This window comes from Myotis myotis, unplaced genomic scaffold (assembly GCF_014108235.1).
Source record: "Myotis myotis isolate mMyoMyo1 unplaced genomic scaffold, mMyoMyo1.p scaffold_m19_p_7, whole genome shotgun sequence".
Taxonomy (NCBI): domain Eukaryota; kingdom Metazoa; phylum Chordata; class Mammalia; order Chiroptera; family Vespertilionidae; genus Myotis; species Myotis myotis.
Genome location: NW_023416379.1, coordinates 6,473,124 through 6,491,114, shown reverse-complemented (window position 1 = coordinate 6,491,114; position 17,991 = coordinate 6,473,124). Strand labels below are relative to the sequence as shown.

Genomic DNA, 17,991 nt, shown 5'->3' with positions numbered 1-17,991 from the left:
AATAAAGGCCATTGTCCCCGTTTTATAGTTGTGTGTTAACTGCCTAACCCTCCCATTGAAACAGCCTTGAGACACCCCATATAGCATCCAGGAATAACAATGGAATGTTGAGAGAGGAGGCAGTATTAAGATTTTGAGGGTTCCTATATGGACTTTACGATTTTGTGGGTTTTTATAAGATTTATTCCATTCTATTTGTAGTAAAATAATTGGATGCATTATTTTTATTATAGAATTACTGAACAAACAGTCTTTCTGGTTAAATACAAAAATGAATTAACCTTAGTAACCTAGACGCTTATAGAGAATTGCACAAAAGCCATTTGTTTATTCTTTTGGGCACATGGACATTTATTCACTCATTCATTTATTCAAAATTTGTAGTGTGTGTGTGTGTGTGTGTGTGTGTGTGTGTGTGTGTGTAATAACTAAAGAAGCTATGGGAAATAAGATATTGCCTGAACATGCAGGAGGTAAAGAGGTAGATGTTAAGAGAAGGGTGAGGTATTGTAAGTCTGGTGTGAGGAGAATTCTGGGCTTTTCATATCAGTATGAGAGGGCCTGGCATATACTAGGTCAGGGGTGGGCAAACTTTTTGACTTGAGGGCCACAATGGGTTCTTAAACTGGACCGGAGGGGCGGAACAAAAGCATGGATGGAGTGTTTGTGTGAACTAATATAAATTCAAAGTAAACATCATTACATAAAAGGGTACGGTCTTTTTTTTTTTAGTTTTATTCGTTTCAAACGGGCCGGATACGGCCTGCGTGCCATAGTTTGCCCACGGCTGTACTAGGTGGTAAATAAATAAATATTCATTGAGTGAATAAGTGAATGAAAGTGAGACAATCTATCATCATCAGGTCACATGAAATGTAAGTTTTAGTGGAATGAAAACAATGCAGCAAGGAGACATGTCTCGAAGGGTGTTTCACCTGGTAGACAGCAAGAGGAAAGAAAAAGATTAGGAGGAATGAAAATGATCATCAACCCTAACAAAGCATTGCTGTGGGACCCAAATATATAAAACAACAGCTATGACTGGCTGGTTTGGCTCAGTGGATAGAGTGTTGGCCTGTGGACTGAAGGGTTGGTCCCAGGTTCAATTCTGGCCAAGGGCCGTGCAAAAGGCAGTGGATCAGTGATTCTCTCTCATCATTGATGTTTCTATCTCGCTTTCCCTCTTCTTTCCTCTCTGAAATCAATAAATATATATTTTAAAACAGTAGCTGTTTTGCTTGCTTTGTACCATAGACTGAATGTTTGTGTCCATTCAGAATTTATATGTTGGAACCAATCCTAAACATGATGGTGTTTGGAGTAGGGTGTGTCTTTAGGAGATAATTAGGTCATATAGGTGGAGCCCTCGTGAATGGGATTAGTGCCCTTATAATAAATCTAGACCTCTATATCTTTTTTCCTCCTCATTGAGTTACAAACTGCAAACCAATAAAGGTGACTCCTGCTCATTAAAAGAAAAGACCCCAAAGAGCTACCCGTGTCCTTCTGCCATGGATAAGGACAATTCTAGCTAGAAGACGTCTGTCTATAGACCAAGAAGCCTGCAGGCTCTTGTCAGACACCAGGTGAGCCAGCACATTGACCCTGGACTTCCCAGCATCTAGAACTAGAGAACTAAGGGCCTGCTGGTTACAGTCACTCAGTGATGGTGTTTTGTGCTAGCAGCCCAAACAGACTAAGACACTTTATTAGATTTGCTAGAGGCCTGATGCACGAAATTCATGCAAGGAGCCTCTGCCACCTCTGCCTCGGCCCCCCACCTGCCGCAGCAGCCAGGAGACCTCTGCCACCTCTGCCTCGGCCCCCGCTGCCTTGGCTTTGCCCTGTAGGTTGTCCAGAAGGACATCCGGTCTAATTAGCATATTACGTTTTTATTATTATAGATTGTGTAGAGGAAAGAAGATGGGCTTTAGCACAAGAAGGACCTGGATTCAAAATCCCATTCTAATATTTACCAGCTCTCTGTGCTTACGGTCCTGTTGGGCACGGATTCTTATTTCTCCATAAATGGATCAGGAAATCCAGCTTAAAGAGATGCACTGACTCACTCAAGGTGATGCTTATGGTGAGAGTGGAACCAGGCTGAGCTGGAGTCTCTGACCAGGAACCCCATCCGCACTGCGATGGCAGGAGGCTTGTCTACCATGTGCTGGTTATGTCATGGAAAGAGCCGGATGGACCTGAGTTTGCATCCTGAACCTGTCCCTTAGTATCCATGTATTTTCAGGGAAGTCCCTTTGTCTTGCTATGCTTCAGGTTCCTTATCTGGGAAACAGGTCTTTTATTATCTACTTTATTAAGGTTGTTGGGAAGATTATAATGATCAAATGGGAAAATGTGTGGAAGTTCCTAAAATGATAGCTAATTTTGCTCTCACTTCTTAATTGGAAGCCCCAGCTGTAGCGCTGTCCTGGCCTGGCGTTGCCTTAGGAATGAGTGATAGTCCCTAATAAATGTCAGGTGAAGAAAGCTCCCATGGCTGAATCAGCTTGGGGAGGGTGGGGGAAGCAAACTGAATGAGGTTCTTCTCTACAGAGCGTGTTCAATAGGCTAGCGGATGCTGCGACTCTGCTAGGGTGCCATCTGTACTAGCATTTCTTAAGTTCTTTTGTGGACCACAGCATATGACTAATGCTCCATAGGACACTCACTGAGACATGCTGATCTCACCAAGCATCTGGCTTTGATAGATGAGGACACTGCAGCCCAAGTGTCAACCAGGCAAGAGGTAGCAGAATCAGGACCAGAACCAGGCTCGCCTGGCCTCCTGGCTCCTCCTAGCTGACACCACTCTGTCTTAGCAAGGCTCCCTTTCTTTGGGGCTCTCGGGTCTGCGGCTGGTCCCGGGAGGCTTAACGCAGGGGACAGAGTCTCCCGATAGCACAGAGAGAGGAAGGCAATCATGAGCATCTAGTCAGAGGACACACAAGAAACTGGGAAAGGGAGGTTTGGGGATGGATGACAACTCCAAGTAAGCAAGCCAATGCACCCCATGACGGCATTTTCGCTTCTTATTAAGACCCGGACTCCATGGGAGGAAGATACTGAATGGTACCCTTGCAACCGGAGTATCAAGCTGAGGAGACCAGAGAAGGCAGCCTGTTAATGCCGCTCCCTGCGCCCCAGTCACACAGCCATCTGCAGCCGGGCCGCATTTTACTGACATGAGCAATTACATGGCCTGCAATGGCAATGAAGCAATAAAATTTATGTCTTGTCATCTTTAACAAGATTAGACAAACCCTTCTCATCAATGCAATACTAAATGGAGGTTTTTAAGAACATAAGTACAGCGAAGGATCCTCGAGTTTATCCCCCCGAGTTCATTAAAATCCTCCCGAGAGTCGGCAGATGATAGATACCCGGACGTGGAGCCTTGGACTCCGCGGAAGGTGGGCACGTGCTTGCTTCCCTACCTTGCTCAGCGGCAGCGGGGGTTGCGGCTCACAGCATCTGTACCACAGGGACTTCAGGACAGCGGCGAAGGGGGTGACCCCGATCCCCGCCGCCACGCACACGCTCACCGGGTAGCGGAACACGTCGGTCAGCGCGGCCCCGAAGGGCCCGTCCACGGCCAGCCTGCAAGCAGAGCGCCCGCGTGGTCAGAGCCCGGCGCTCAGGGCCTGGCCTCCCCGCCCAGCGCTCCCGGGGGCCTTGCTTGCCAGTGTGAGCGGGGAGCTGGCCCTGTGCTCCCACGGGCCGTGCTTGCCAGTGTGAGCGGGGAGCTGGCCCTGTGCTCCCAGGGGCCGTGCTTGCCAGTGTGAGCGGGGAGCTGGCTCTGTGCTCCCAGGGGCCGTGCTTGCCAGTGTGAGCGGGGAGCTGGCCCTGTGCCCCCAGGGGCCGTGCTTGCATGTGTGAGCGGGGAGCTGGCCCTGTGCTCCCAGGGGCCGTGCTTGCCAGTGTGTGCGGGGAGCTGGCTCTGTGCTCCCAGGGGCCGTGCTTGCCAGTGTGAGCGGGGAGCTGGCCCTGTGCCCCCAGGGGCCGTGCTTGCCAGTGTGAGCGGGGAGCTGGCCCTGTGCCCCCAGGGGCCGTGCTTGCCAGTGTGAGCGGGGAGCTGGCCCTGTGCTCCCAGGGGCCGTGCTTGCCAGTGTGTGCGGGGAGCTGGCCCTGTGCTCCCAGAGGCTGTGCTTGCCAGTGTGTGCGGGGAGCTGGCCCTGTGCTCCCAGAGGCTGTGCTTGCATGTGTGAGCGGGGAGCTGGCCCTGTGCCCCCAGGGGCCGTGCTTGCCAGTGTGGCCCTGTGCTCCCAGGGGCCGTGCTTGCCAGTGTGTGCGGGGAGCTGGCCCTGTGCTCCCAGAGGCTGTGCTTGCATGTGTGAGCGGGGAGCTGGCTTTGTGCTGCAGGCCCTGCTGGAGCTGGGACTCAGCGCGAGCATAGGGGCTGCCACATGGGAGGGGGTGGGGGGTAGGGGGACCAGACAGTCGGCCCAGGTGCCCTTCAGGGAGGGGCAATGCCCAGACTCCCCGGTTGGAGCTCAGGCTCTTCTTCCAGGTCTTAGAAGCTTGTTTGGGCTCCAAGCATCATGAAGCCGGGTGGCAGGGCCTTTCTTTCCTTTTATTCTCCTCGCTGCCACCAGAGCAACAACGCGGGCCTCCAGGTGGTTTCCATGGTTTATCTGTTCTTTCGTTAATATATTTCTCTCCCCCGTTTTTATTTATTCGGTCTCACACCTTCGTACCATCTATTTATATAATTTCAGCATAATGGAAGCCATTTGTTTGAAATCAACAAGACATTTTGAGATCATTTGTCAGTTATGTGCAATTTCTAACACAGGTTGTTTTAGCCTGTGCAAACTCAACCTCTGTAACCATTAGGCCAGGGTGGCACAGGTGTGTCCTTGCTTAGCAAACTGGTCTTGATAAGGAGAAAGCATATGCACTGCATAAATATAATTGTCTTTAACATGGTCCTGGCTGGACTGGCCCCTGGCTTCCACTCCAGTTCTCACAACCAGTTCTCCGCGCTGGCTGTTCTGTCATTTCCTAAAACAAACAGTACTCCACTGTGCCACAGGCCCTTTGTACATGATAACCCAAGTCATCACTTGGAATACTCTGCCCCAAGTTCTCCCCTTCCTGGGTTAATAGCTGCCCTTTCATTAAGTCGCATCACAATCATCACTACCCTGGGGAAGGTTCATGGACCCCTTAGACTAGTTGAAGCCCCCTGTATATAATTCACAGCACACGTACCCTCCTCTGCAGCCCTCGTCACAGTTGCAATTTTACACCTGTTTTGGGGGGGTGCGTGCATGACTGTTTTGGGTCAGCCTTTGCTTGTTGCTGCACCGCAGTGCCTCACACCTGCATGCAGTTGTTCACTAGCAGTTTGTTGAATAAATTGTAAAGGGAATGTTTAAAAGATTTCAGTCAGCAGAATGTATTAAAAAAAAAGTCAACTATTCCAAAAGCACACATTTACATATGAACAAAGATATGCTAATTAAAAGGGTTCTAAGCTATTCATAACCACTCCCTAAGGGTGTCTGTTGAAGGCACCCCAGTTTGGCCCACTGGGCTTAGGATGTGCCGTGAAAGTTCAATTGAGTTTATTTAAAAATATTCCACCTGCCAGACCTCCTAATAATTCAAATGAAGTCTCCCCAAGTTAATCTTAATTAATAAGGTTTTATTACATATGGATATATGGAAATGGAAGAATAAAAATAAAAGGCCGCTAACTGGAAAGGGTTAGTATTTCAGCCCACTGCAGATTATTTCATAAATAATTAGAGAAGGGGAATTGAGAGAGAAAAGGTGAAACTGTCCATGGATTAACATGTCCTATTGGTAATTGCTTTTATAATTAGTCATATTGGGGATTTATATGACACTGATTTGAAAAGATAACAATTAAATCCAAAGAAGAATTGTGTCATATAATCCATAGAAATAGATAATACACAAATTTCTGCATAATTAGAATTGAGAACCTAAGTCAGAAGAGACAGGAAAAGAAATAGTCAGCCCCTCTTCCCTGCTAATATAGGCGTCCCTCCTGCCACCTCCCTGACAGCTGACATTTTCTGAGAGTAAATTGCAGGGCACCTGGCTCCATTCAGGGGCAGCTCTAAGGAGAGAGTTTTTTTCCACGTCTCACTCAAGTATCTTCTGACAACGCGCTCCTCCTGTCTTCTTGAGACACACACATATCAGGTCTTTTCTCTTCCCTGCACCTCAGGCCTTTACATACTTGACGGTAGCTATCATGACACTTTAATTATTCTTTTTGGACCAAAATGTCCTCATTTCTCAAGACCTCTCACGATCCAGAGATGGCTTCCTTTGCCCAAATTCCTGTTTATCAAGTTCGCTCAGCTGCTTCCTCTTTGATTGGGATTCAGAGAATTTCTAACAACGCAGCCTCAAAGGCAGTTTGCCCTTCCAGCACCCACATAGGCTGTTCCCCGTTGCTAATGGCTAGCAGCTCACCCCACTCACCTCATCAACCTCTAGTCTCGCCTCTTTTTTCCCCCCAATTTATTTTTAAAACTGTATCTTTTTATTGATTTCAGAGAGGCAGGGAGAGGGAGAGAGAGAGATTAACATCAATGATGAGAGAGAATCATTGATTGGCTGCCTCCCACACGCCCACACTGGGGATTGAGCCTGCAATCTGGGCATGTGCCCTGACCCGGAATTGAACCTTGACCTCCTGGTTCATAGGTGGATGCTCAATCGCTGAGCCACGCTGGCTGGGCTAGTCTTGTCTCTCTGAACTCGAGACGTTTATTCATCGGTATGCTTCTCCTTATCTAATCACCCCTTTGCTGTCATCTCTGTGGTAAGTGACCTTCCTTATTTTGCTAATAATAATAGCTAACTTTAAACAAAATCTTTATTGTTGAAAGTATTACATATGTCCCTTTATTTCCCCATTAACCCCCTCCAGCCAACCCCCCACTCCCTGCCCCAGGCCTTCACCACCCTATTGTCTGTGTCCATGGGTTACACATACATGCATTCAAGGTCTTTGGTTGATTACCTCCCACCCACCCACCCTCCCGCACCTTCCACTCGGAGCTAACTTTTTTTTTTATGCATCATGCTAAGGGCTTTATGGATCTGTCACATTTAATCCTAAACAAAGCCTCAGGTGCTATTATCATCTGAGGCGCGGCAGTTCAGGGCCACACATACAGTTTGGCTTTGAACCCAGGCTGTCTGAGGCTGGAGCCCTGGCTCCGAGAGGCAGGTCAAACTGCAGAAACCTCCAGAATCAACTCTGAGAAAGTCTTCTAAAGGAGCTCACGCGCTCCCCCTTTCTCCTGGGCTCAGAGAAAGGCTCTTGGCCCTGCTCTTTGCTTCGGTTTGCTTCTGCTCTGGGTTCCTTGGCCAGTTTCCCTGGGGCTGGATTTAAATCCTTTCTGGATCCAAAAGCAGTGAAAACCTACAGTTCTCTCCCCAACGTGTTTAATTTCATTCAAAACACCTTTGAGAGATAAAGTCATTTAAGGAGCTCCAATAAAATGCTGGTTCTTCCTGGGTTAAGATATAAACAAATTCTAGGTTTTTTGGTTTTACTGCTAGTACTTGTGCTGGCACATACATGTTTGTTCAAATGAATTGAACAAATAAAAGGGAGCTGCACTGTTTATGACGACACGTTTTTATTTATTCCCTACATATTTATTGATGCAACTAAGAGTGAGGGCCTTTTCTAGTTCTGGGGGCACCAAAGTGAGCCAAACAGATATGGTGCCTTTACTCATGGAACGTCCATTCTAGTGTGGGGAGGGAGATGTAAACAAGCAGATGTCATCCTAGCTGGTTTTGCTCAGTGGATAGAGCGTCGGCCTGCAGACAAAAGAATCCCGGGTTCTATTCTGGTCAAGGTCACGTACCTTGGTTACAGGCTCCTCCCCAGACTGGACCCTGGTCAGGACTTGTGCAGGAGGCAACCAGCCAATGTGTTTCTCTCACATCGATATTTCTGTCTTTCCTCTCTCTTCCACTCTCTCTAAAAATCAATGGAAAAATATCCTTGGGGGAGGATTAATAAAAACCACAAACAAACAAAAACACCAACCTGCCCCCCCCCCAAAAAAAAACAACAAGCAGATGTTTAGTGTGTCCGGTGGTGGTCACAAGCAAAGTGACACCAAGCATCAGCTGGGCTCAAGGAGGGAAAGAAAGAAAGGGCTCAGTAGGAGCCATTTGAGCAGAGGCTTGAGGGAAGTAGGGAGCACAGATCTGAGCAAGAGCGTCCCAGGTGGGAGGAGAGGCAGCGGCCAGGCGGGGAGAGTGTACTTGTTGTGTGAGGGAAACAAGAAGGGCTGATGCCCCCAGGGAGCAGGAGGTGGAGCCCAGGAACCTGGGGCCCTCGGGGTACGTGTGTGTGTGTGTGTGTGTGTGTGTGTGTGTGTGTGTGTGTGTGTGGAGGGTCTTGTCAGGCCCTCCCCAGATAGAAAGCATATGGACCTCTGAGAAACACCTTCGGAGCCATTGTTGGGGGATTGGCTGAAATGCTAGCTCGTCTGTGAAGGGAAAGGTTGGTTAATAGACTGAATATCTGTATGCCCAGAGCAGAGACCAGGCTAGCAAGTAGGATGAAGGTATTGATCTTGCTGAGGGGCCAGTGGGGTGTGTGTATGTGTGTGTGTGCCTGCTTTTATCCCTATGAAGCATTTATTTTGCATTCTGAATCTTAGCATCCTATTACATGGCTTCTTTTCCATGATAAAACAAAAGGTCTTCATGGAAGAGTCAGGTGTTACCATCTGACTTGGAGCTCTGGTCTGGTGTGGCATCGTACCACTCTTTAGTGCTAATGTTAGGAAGGAAAGCTTATGGCTCTTCCTACTCGTTAAACCAAGCCAAGTCCAGTGCTGTGCAGGTACAGCTCAGTGTCCCACGGGAAGGGGGGAAGGGGACAATACACTGATTAGATTCTGTGCTTCAAATTCATTCCAGTGCCTGCTGTGCCACCCGAATACTTGTTAAGTTAAATGAGCTAAAGCACCCATTTTGGGTCCAGGGGCTCATTTATTCCTTTATCAGATATTTACTCTGCACCCACCATATGCCAGAAACTGTTCTAGGTGCTGCCATTCAGAAGAGAACAGACAACATCCCGCCCCCAGGAAGTTCCATTCTGGGAGTGTCTTTACAGTGTTCACCACCCTCCGAGGATGGCAGGAGAGAGAATCTCTTGATATATCAATTTTTAAAAAAATGTTTTTCTCAACATTGTGTGTGTGTGTGTGTGTGTGTGTGTGTGTGTGTGTGTGTGTGTCCCTGTTTATCTGGGGCCCTACACACCGGCTTTGTGTGCTTATCTGGTAATCCTGCAGTAAGAGTGGGAATCAACATTAAGCCGCTGTTTTCTAAGAGGAGCCAAAGAGTGGTAATTTACATGGGAAGGCTGTCATGTTCTGGATTGCATCATCTACCCCAGGTGATATGTGACCTTATTTGGAAATAGGGTTGCTGCAGCTGCAATTAATCAGGTGAAGATGAGGCCAGACAGTCGGGTGGGCCCTTATTCCAATGACGTGTGTGTATAAGTAGAGGTTATAGGAACACGTAGATGCAGTCACAGGAGGAAAGAACACTGTGTGACAACAGAGGCAGAGACTGGAATGCTGCAGTGGGCAGCCAAGGAAACAAGGAGTGCTGGTCAACCCACCAGAGGCTAGGAAGACACGACACAAGGAAGGATTCTCCTCTCCGGGTTTCAGAGGGAGGATGGCCCTGCAGACACCTAGATTTTGGACTGTAGTCTCTAGAACTGTGAGAGAATGATATTTCTGTTGTTTTAAGCCACCCAGTTTGTGGTCCTTCCTTGTAGCAAAATGAAATCATTTGCTTGCATTAGACCTCCTGAGGTCCTGGAGGAAAGACTGGACTGTCAGATCATGGTGTCATTTTTATGAGCCTCGATCTGGGATTGTTAGCTTATTCTCCAGTGTCTGGAGCCGGCAGATCAGTTCTGACTATGAAGCATGCTTCTTAGGAAGCTAAAACTTCACAAATATAAAGACCTCAGCCTAACAGCCAAAAGTTCACAGGGCTGTCTTACTCACCACAGGCTGCGGATAACCCACCACGTGATGGTTTGGATCTGGGAAAGCAAAATTCTCCTTCTTCCTGAAACATCACCTGCCTTTGTTGAACATTTCTCTTTTTTAAAGAAATATACTTGCTTCTATCTGAAATCTTCTAAATTACAGTTGACTCTTGATCAATGCAGGGTTAGAGGCACCAGCCTCTGTGCAGTTGGAAATCCATACGCTTGACTCCCCCAGAACTTAATGAGTGTAGTTTTCATATAGATTCTCAAATTTAAGAAATGGACTTGAACTTACCATCTAGATATTAGATTTAGCAATACAGATATTGCTAAATTTGGTAGCATGTTGATGCACTAAAATACCTTAATTTAAAAAATATTCCACCTGACACACAGAAAGGGAATGGGAGCCAACCTTGGCAGGCTCCAGGGCTCCTTCGGGGCCTGGCCCTCAGCTCCAAAGGCCCGACACAGAGCTGCGGTCCAGTCTCCCGCTGCCCGGATGTGCACACTGAAGAAGTCCTCCTGGGGCGCGGAGGTGAGGGTGAAGGGGTGCCACTCCAGCCAGGATATGGACGGGCACTGTATCAAGATGTACTGCCCGGGTGCCATGTGGAAGTGACGCTTTTTCATGTGAAGTTCCAGGACCCCAGACGGATGGCTTACCACCTAGAGTAGAGCAAGGAAGTTGGTCTTTCTACTCAAACCAAGTAATAAGAAGAGCTTTCATCACATCAAGGGTTTTTACATTTTTAAATCGGCTTTTCTGAAGTATAGTTTACATCTAGCATTTGTAATGAGCCTCCCAGCATCTCTGTCATCATGTTTACATCTTGGTTGGCAAGTGCAGTGAGATTGGAGTTCAGTTCCATCCCAGTGATGTCTGAAACTTGGGTAGCTGCACCCAGGTGCAACGTGCTGTCCAGCACGTGACTTTATGTCTGAGATGGCCACGCTTTCTTAGCACAGTTAACCGGACCCAAGAGAATATACATGAGCACATCATGTATTGCACGTCATTATGCTTCAAGTCATGAAAGTAGTCACAGAATTATCTCCACGTTTTAAAAACGTAGGTTCTGTTTTAAAGGATCTGAATCGCTTCTCAATCCTTTGTGAATGAACCCTGGTCTGTCTTCCTTGTGAGTGGGAAACCCTCTTCAAACTCACTCTGAAAGGGTTCCTTTTGTTTGAGTCACATGTTGTCTATCTCCTTCCTGCGCTCTGAGTTTTAGTAGAGGAAGCATCATGCAAAGCTCTTATCATGGTTCTAAGAAATTTATAACCTGCTGCTTATCAGAGGCAAGGAACTGATTTCCCTTTTTTAGATTCCAATAGGTTTTCTGAAAAATCTCTTCAGGTCCCAGGTCTTTTATTGCGGCAAGAGTTACAAGGGGAACAAAATCTCATGTCCAGATTCTGTGACGATATTTTTCCACACACACGAGAATTTCACCGCATTTTAATCACTAGTTCTGTTTCTCTTCTCCCTACTGATATCCGTTCTGATTCTGCGGCGAAACTGTCTCCCCAGTAACAGCTTTAGTAGATTTCTAGACGTTTACTGTCTAGCGTTTGATACAGCCTCGTAGGCTTTGGTGCTTAGCTTGAAAATAGCAATGTAGCAACAGCTTAAAACAGAAATATGGAGCAATTTCTAGGCTTCTGCTCTCATGAAGACAGTTAAAGGGATATAGTATTCTGGTAATACTGTATTAGCAAAGTGGTATGGGCTTGGTTAGCAGATACTTTCCTCTTAGACGTTTAAAAAACTGGGGGCAGAGTATTTGGTACTTTCTCAGACTCCTAGACCATGTATTCCTGGTCTGTCTGCTCATATCTTCCTCCTGCACGAGGTAGACATTGGTGAGTCATGGGTAGGGTTGGCAAGATTGGAAAATGCTACCACCAAGCTAGTGCCCCTCATTCTCCAGGGTAGAGCTCATCCTATGTCCTTCCTCCCCACTTTGAGGCCCTCAGCACACCCCCCTCTCTGAACCTGAGAGCGACTGTTCCCCCATCTTCTGGTCAGTAATTGTAGGAATGAGAATGGGCTTGAACACACATGTGTATCATTTGTGTGTTTGCAGAATCTGTGGCTCAACGTGGTGAAGGAAGTGATTATACTTTAAGGTGCCATGACCAGTATAAAGCAGGCTCAGTCCCTCTGGAGAGAAACTGAAATAGAGAGAAATACAGCCAATTCGTGTGCTGCCCCACAGCCTTTATCAGAATTCAGTGCACCAGTCGGGAGCCCTGGTCCCTGCCTTCGGTTAAATTAGTCACACGAAAGGATGTGCAGGAGGCAAGCAATTATTAGCACAGAAGATGAGCCTCTAAATTACAGACAGTTCTGCAATAAAGATGGCAAATTAAAAACTTGGGCTAATAAAAAATTTCCATCTACACGCAGGCTTTTATTCTGACATAAAGCTACATGCATACCTTTGTAATGACAACTTCTTGGTGAAATCGCCAGAACCTAATTAGTCTTTCACATGCATACAGGACCACAGGGCCTAAAACCCATTTCCAAGCCTGCAGAGAGAGAGAGAGAGGAAAAGGAAATGAAAATTGAATCCAAATACCTTCAATTTGAACCAAATCGATATGTTACATTATGGGGTTTAGACAGTTTCCTTTAACTTTGGGCCAGTTGTCAACAACAAAGATGTCTCCTTGTATTAAATACTAGAACATTCAATTATTCCTTGAAGTCTACAAGCTTATTTAAGAGATTAAACTCTTCTGTATTGGTTTTTATGCTCACTTGATCAATGATGCCTTTATGTAATTAGAAATAATTGAATTTGCAAAGAAATAAGAAAGCAGATTGATGTTTATGTTCCATATGATAGGGTCATAAATGCTCTCAAACTCAGCCAAAGTCAAAAGCTTATAAAGCTACATTACTGAGCCAACATAGGACATGGGAAATTAAATAAAAACATTTCAAATAGTAATTTAGGGGGCCAAAATGCATCACAACTTGGGGGTCTGCCTGAAGAAGTACCCCACCCCTCACACACATATACATCCACACATGCACGCACAGCCAATGTGATCTGGAATAAAACAGGAAGTTAGTTTCTTAGTATTTTCAATCCATGTTTACAGAGCCAGAACAAAAGCCTCAACTCGCTGTTACAGTTCCCACAGTGATGGTCTCTGGAACAGTGAGCACTGTAACAGTGAGCATTTCTGTTTTCACTAAAGCCCATCCCCCTGTTGGCGTTTTCTGAGTATAAACTGCATGACTGGTGCTCATTTGACCAGGAGGCTATCCCTGTCTCAGGGGTTGGGGACAACATAAGGTGTCTTCTTTCCCTAAAAGGAAACAAATAGGAACTTTAAAATTTTGAAGGCTTCTCCTAGGTCTTATACCAAACAAGCCCCCAGGACATATGGTATGGCCTCTATTTTACAGAAGTAAAGTGGAAATGAAGGCTCAGCAAGATCAAATGGTCCAGGGACACAGAGGCCATAAGATGCACAGTAAGACGTGAACTCCAATGTGCCTGGCCCCCTGGGCTGTGCTCTTTCTAGGACCCCAATGCCCCCTCCAGCATTGACCATGTCATCACACTTCTTCCTGTCCAACACTGACATAGGTACTGACACTTGTTTTATAAAACATTAGAAACTTATTCATTGCATTTCAGGATGTTAAGGGTTCTTGGAGGTCTAGTGTAATTTTGCAGGTGTAGAATTAAGAACCAGAATGGGTATGAGTTGCCTGGGAGACAGATCTAGATCACAGAGACCCAGGACTGTAACTCCACCCATTTTACCATTTCCCTAAACTCCCTTCCTGGTTCACTAAACCCAGCACAACCTTCTTACTATCTTAGGAACAGGAGTATGTCCAGGAAGCTGTCACCGATGGACTCCCTGTCTTCACCACTCCCTAGGCCCTTACCTGCTGTCCTGCTCCATCTTTCCTGTTGACAGGTCACAAGCACTTCAGCATTATTTTTATTCCTGTTATCTTTCTTGTTGTTGTGAATTCTCTTTTACTTATTTCTGGGTGTGTTTGCATGGCCCCTCTTCTCATCTACATCAGCCTTCGCTGCTTTTCCTGAGAGCCTCTCGTTTACCTGAAAGAGGCTTGATTTATGCAGGCAACACAAGGCCATTTGGCCCACCTATTCTTGTCTGCCTCAATAGCACTCAGCAACGTGTTCAGAGTAGCAGAGAGAACGACCCTTTGTCCCCCTACGCTGTCAGCGAGGCCGTGGTGATGGGCAGAGTAAAGGAAAAGATGGGAAAGGGACCTAGGGAACAAGTCCTTCGGTCGCTTATGCTCAAATGAACCAAAAAATGCTTTGAGAATTGGTCTGGATATATACAGAAATAATAGCAAGAATACAATTCTTTCTAGATAAATTTAGAGAGATATCTGCAAAGACATTCACATGGTCTCTATGGATGTTTATGAATAATCTTCCATGTACATTCTGGAAAGTTTTAGACATCGCAGACTTGGTTTCGGGGGTGTCCAATCAGGCACGGTCTCTGATTTTTCCATGTTGATAAGATGGAATGGATTAGTTTTCTTCGTCTGGCTCCTCAGGAAGGAGGATGTAAGCTATTCATCCTCAGCTCTATCTCTACTCTAGTAAACAAATTGCTTCAGGGGGAGAAAACCCGATTTAGTTCCGCTGTGATAGTTAGTCCTGGAGCAGCTGGAAATTGGGGCGTGAGGGAGAGGATATCTCAGAGGATTATCCTGATAGCAATAACCAATGCTGACAAGGTGAGGGAGGCCAAGGGGGCCAAGGCACAGAGCAACAAGGGCAGGTGGAGGGGTAAATCAGAAGACCCAGCTTCTGGTGTTGTGGTTACCACGCATAACCCTATGCCTTCAGGCAAGTCTTGAGCCTTTTTATGGTCAAGTTTTCTGTTTCATAAAATGGGTTGGAAGAAGTGATTACTTTGGGTAATCTCCAAGATCTTATATGTTTTAGCTTTATTCACAGAGATAAATATCATGTTGGGGACATTTACTCATAGGTAGCAACGGAGAGCTGACAAGGTGAGGGGTGGGAGGAGGCCAGAGATTCAGAATGGATGCTGGAGGGTATAGCGGTGAAAGTTCATGGCCACAGAGTTAGGAACTCTGGTTTCTTGATGTGGCTTTGTTGGCAATGCCTTTGTGACCGTAGGTAAGACATTAAAGCTCCTTGGGCATCCATTTCTCCATCTACTAAGTAAAGAGGCCCGACTGTTTACTATCGAAGTTTCTTAAATGCTAACATATTTTGTGGATTCTTAGCTTTATTTTTTCTTCTCCAAAAATACTCAAAAAGTCACTGTACAGCGAGTATTTTATGATAGAAATAAAAACCACTTTGATTTAAAAGCTGCAGCAACGAAACTTGTTTCCTCCACTTTCACTTCTGGTTTTTCATTCCTACCAGAAAATGAGAACATGCTGGCTCTGAGTTTATTTTATGTGTGAGCTTATGAACAATAAGATTTCCAGGGCAGGAACCACGTCTCTGAATCCTGCATCGAGTGCAAGTCCAAACGTGTAATAGCCACTTGGAGAAAGTTTGCTGAATTGACTCTGCAGCAGTTAAAACTTTCCCTGTAGCATTGCTGTCATCCCCTAGTAATTTAAAAAGCTTCAGCCTTTATTATTGGTATTTATTATTACTGATTGATGCCATAGTTCAGTGCAACAAGGTGCTTCTTTGGCTAAGGGAGACCAGGTATCTTTTGAGAGTGGATAGCATGAACGATTCTAGAATCCAGAGTCTTTTATGCCTGAGTGTAATCTGATGTCTGAGTTTCAAGATAAAAGGGGCAGTGAGACAAGTCAGGGAGAAGGGACTGCAAGGTATAATTGGTTCCTTTGGTCAGTTCAGTTTCTAGGAGGTGATGTAACGTGGGGAATAGTGCACCGCTGAGGGTGAATTGAAATAGTCCATTGATAAAAGCACCATGAAAATGCACTGAGTTAAGGGAGGCAAAGAGCAAGTCCTACAAAGACAGGGTGCATGTGGTGCCGTGAAGTGCAGGAGTCCCTCCTTGTCCTTGGAATGCCTTCTGGATTCAGCGTCTCAAAGACATCAGAGAGAATATTGCGCACCCAGCCAAGCGGTAATTGCACAGCCCACACACGCTTTGAATTAGGATCCATTAAAAATAATAGGAAAGAGTGACAACATGAGTTTGGGTGTGCAAGGAGGTGTAGCAGGGGCGAGTGAGAGAGATGGGTAAGTTCTCCCTTTTAATGATAATTAATGCGGGCATCTGCTGCTGCCGGCAGCAGCCTCTGGTCCGTATTCATGAGGTGTGGGGAGATATTGATTTTTTTATGGAGACGCTGGAGCTGGAAATTTTAGAGAGGCATTCATGTTCCCCATTAATATGCAGGCTGGGTATTGGCTACCGATAGTTGAGTTTAAGACAGAGACAATCTATATTGGCCATTAAAGGAACCACAGTCTTATGGGCACATCTATTCCAGTTCGCTCTGTTTGAAACATTCTTCCCAGCAGTTTTCACCTTAAAATCCAGTGCTTACTTTAATGTATTTGAGGATTTTAGAAAAAGTTGATTGTTTTATTCTTCCAAAGTTGATGATTTAATTCCCTAAATCCCACAATTTATATTCTGTTAAATACTATGAGTCCATTTTTTATGACTTTCTTTTTTTAACTTATTTTCTTCAAGTTTTAATCTCCGGGCTTCATTTTTTTTTTTTTTTTTTTTTTTCACATCACCCAGCCATCCCAAGGTTTGTGTTGTTTTAAGATACCCGAGAAGACCAAATAGGATTATTATTTCTATGTTCCTATGCCATCAACAGAAATGATTACAGCACACCAGGAAACATTACTTCTGAGATCTTGCAGGCACTACCATCCACTCTAATTAAAGTCTCTTTGGCTCCTATGGTCATTATTTCAGTTGTGGGAGCTTAATTAGAACAGAAAGTAAATGCATGAACACCACCATTTTTTTCTATCCCATAAGCTATAGAAAGAAGGGAGGCAAGCTTAGAAAGAGGACATGTTCTCATTTGGTTGTTGCATCATGTTCGTTTGAGAAGTGATGCTGTTTATTCTCAGAGTGGAGTAGAAGGACAGGGAGCTGAGCTCGCTGAGAACAAAAGGTGGTTTTCTTTTTTTTAAATAGGTTTTTATTGATTTTTTTTTTTTTTTTTTTTTTTTTTTTTTTTTTTTTTTTTTAGTGAGGAAGGAAGGGAAAGGGAGAGAGAGATAGAAACATCAATGATGAGAGAGAATTATTGGTTGGCTGCCTCCTGCATGCCCCCTGCTGGGGATCGAGCCCACAACCTGGGCATGTGCCCCAACCAGGAATCGAATCAGCGACCCCTTGGTGCATGGTCTGATGCTCAACCACAGAAGCACACCGGAATTAGAAGTCTTTCTAATCCCCCCAGAGGCCTTACTGTGCTGTGGTGCTGTGAATTCCCACAAATGAGACATCCCCATTTCAGTGTAAGTAGAACACATATCAAATCCGACAGAGTGCTTTTGGCAGTGAACCTCTTTTTAAAATTGTCCATAACTCGATCTCTCCATTAGCACACTTAATGAAGACTTGGCTTTGTCTAGTGGTGACATGGGCTGTTCTTTCCTCAAGCATAACAGAGCTCTAGTTCTTTTAACTACGGAGACAGCTATGTTTTAAAAGCTCCTGGGTTCATTCTTACCGAAGGCTCCTTGCCAGAAAATTGAGGCACGGGGCACGGGGCAGCCGCCTGCCATTCAGCATAGTGGTCTCTACAGAAGGTGACGTTGTGTCGCAAGAGGCTCTCAGGAGTTTGGCCTCGAACAATCCGACTTGCCATTAAAAACAAAACAAAGCAACAAAACAAAACCCCAACATGTTATATTGATTTTGTGTAGTCTTGTGATGCCACATATATATCCCACAATGGGCTCTAGAATCACACTTGCACTGTCTCGCAGTGGGTTATCATC

At 45.7% G+C, this 17,991-nt stretch overlaps 1 protein-coding gene across 1 annotated transcript in view; it reads right to left on the bottom strand.

The window, feature by feature from the left end:
* Positions 1-17,991, bottom strand: part of NOX3 (NADPH oxidase 3) — a 53,128-nt gene that overhangs the window by 17,767 nt on the left and 17,370 nt on the right. The window contains exons 7-10 of the mRNA XM_036316152.1: positions 17,721-17,850; positions 12,479-12,571; positions 10,449-10,702; positions 3,438-3,600 (exon numbers count right to left, since the gene is read on the bottom strand). Coding sequence (XP_036172045.1) covers positions 3,438-3,600; positions 10,449-10,702; positions 12,479-12,571; positions 17,721-17,850 — 640 coding nt within the window. The remainder of the gene's footprint in view (positions 1-3,437; positions 3,601-10,448; positions 10,703-12,478; positions 12,572-17,720; positions 17,851-17,991) is intronic.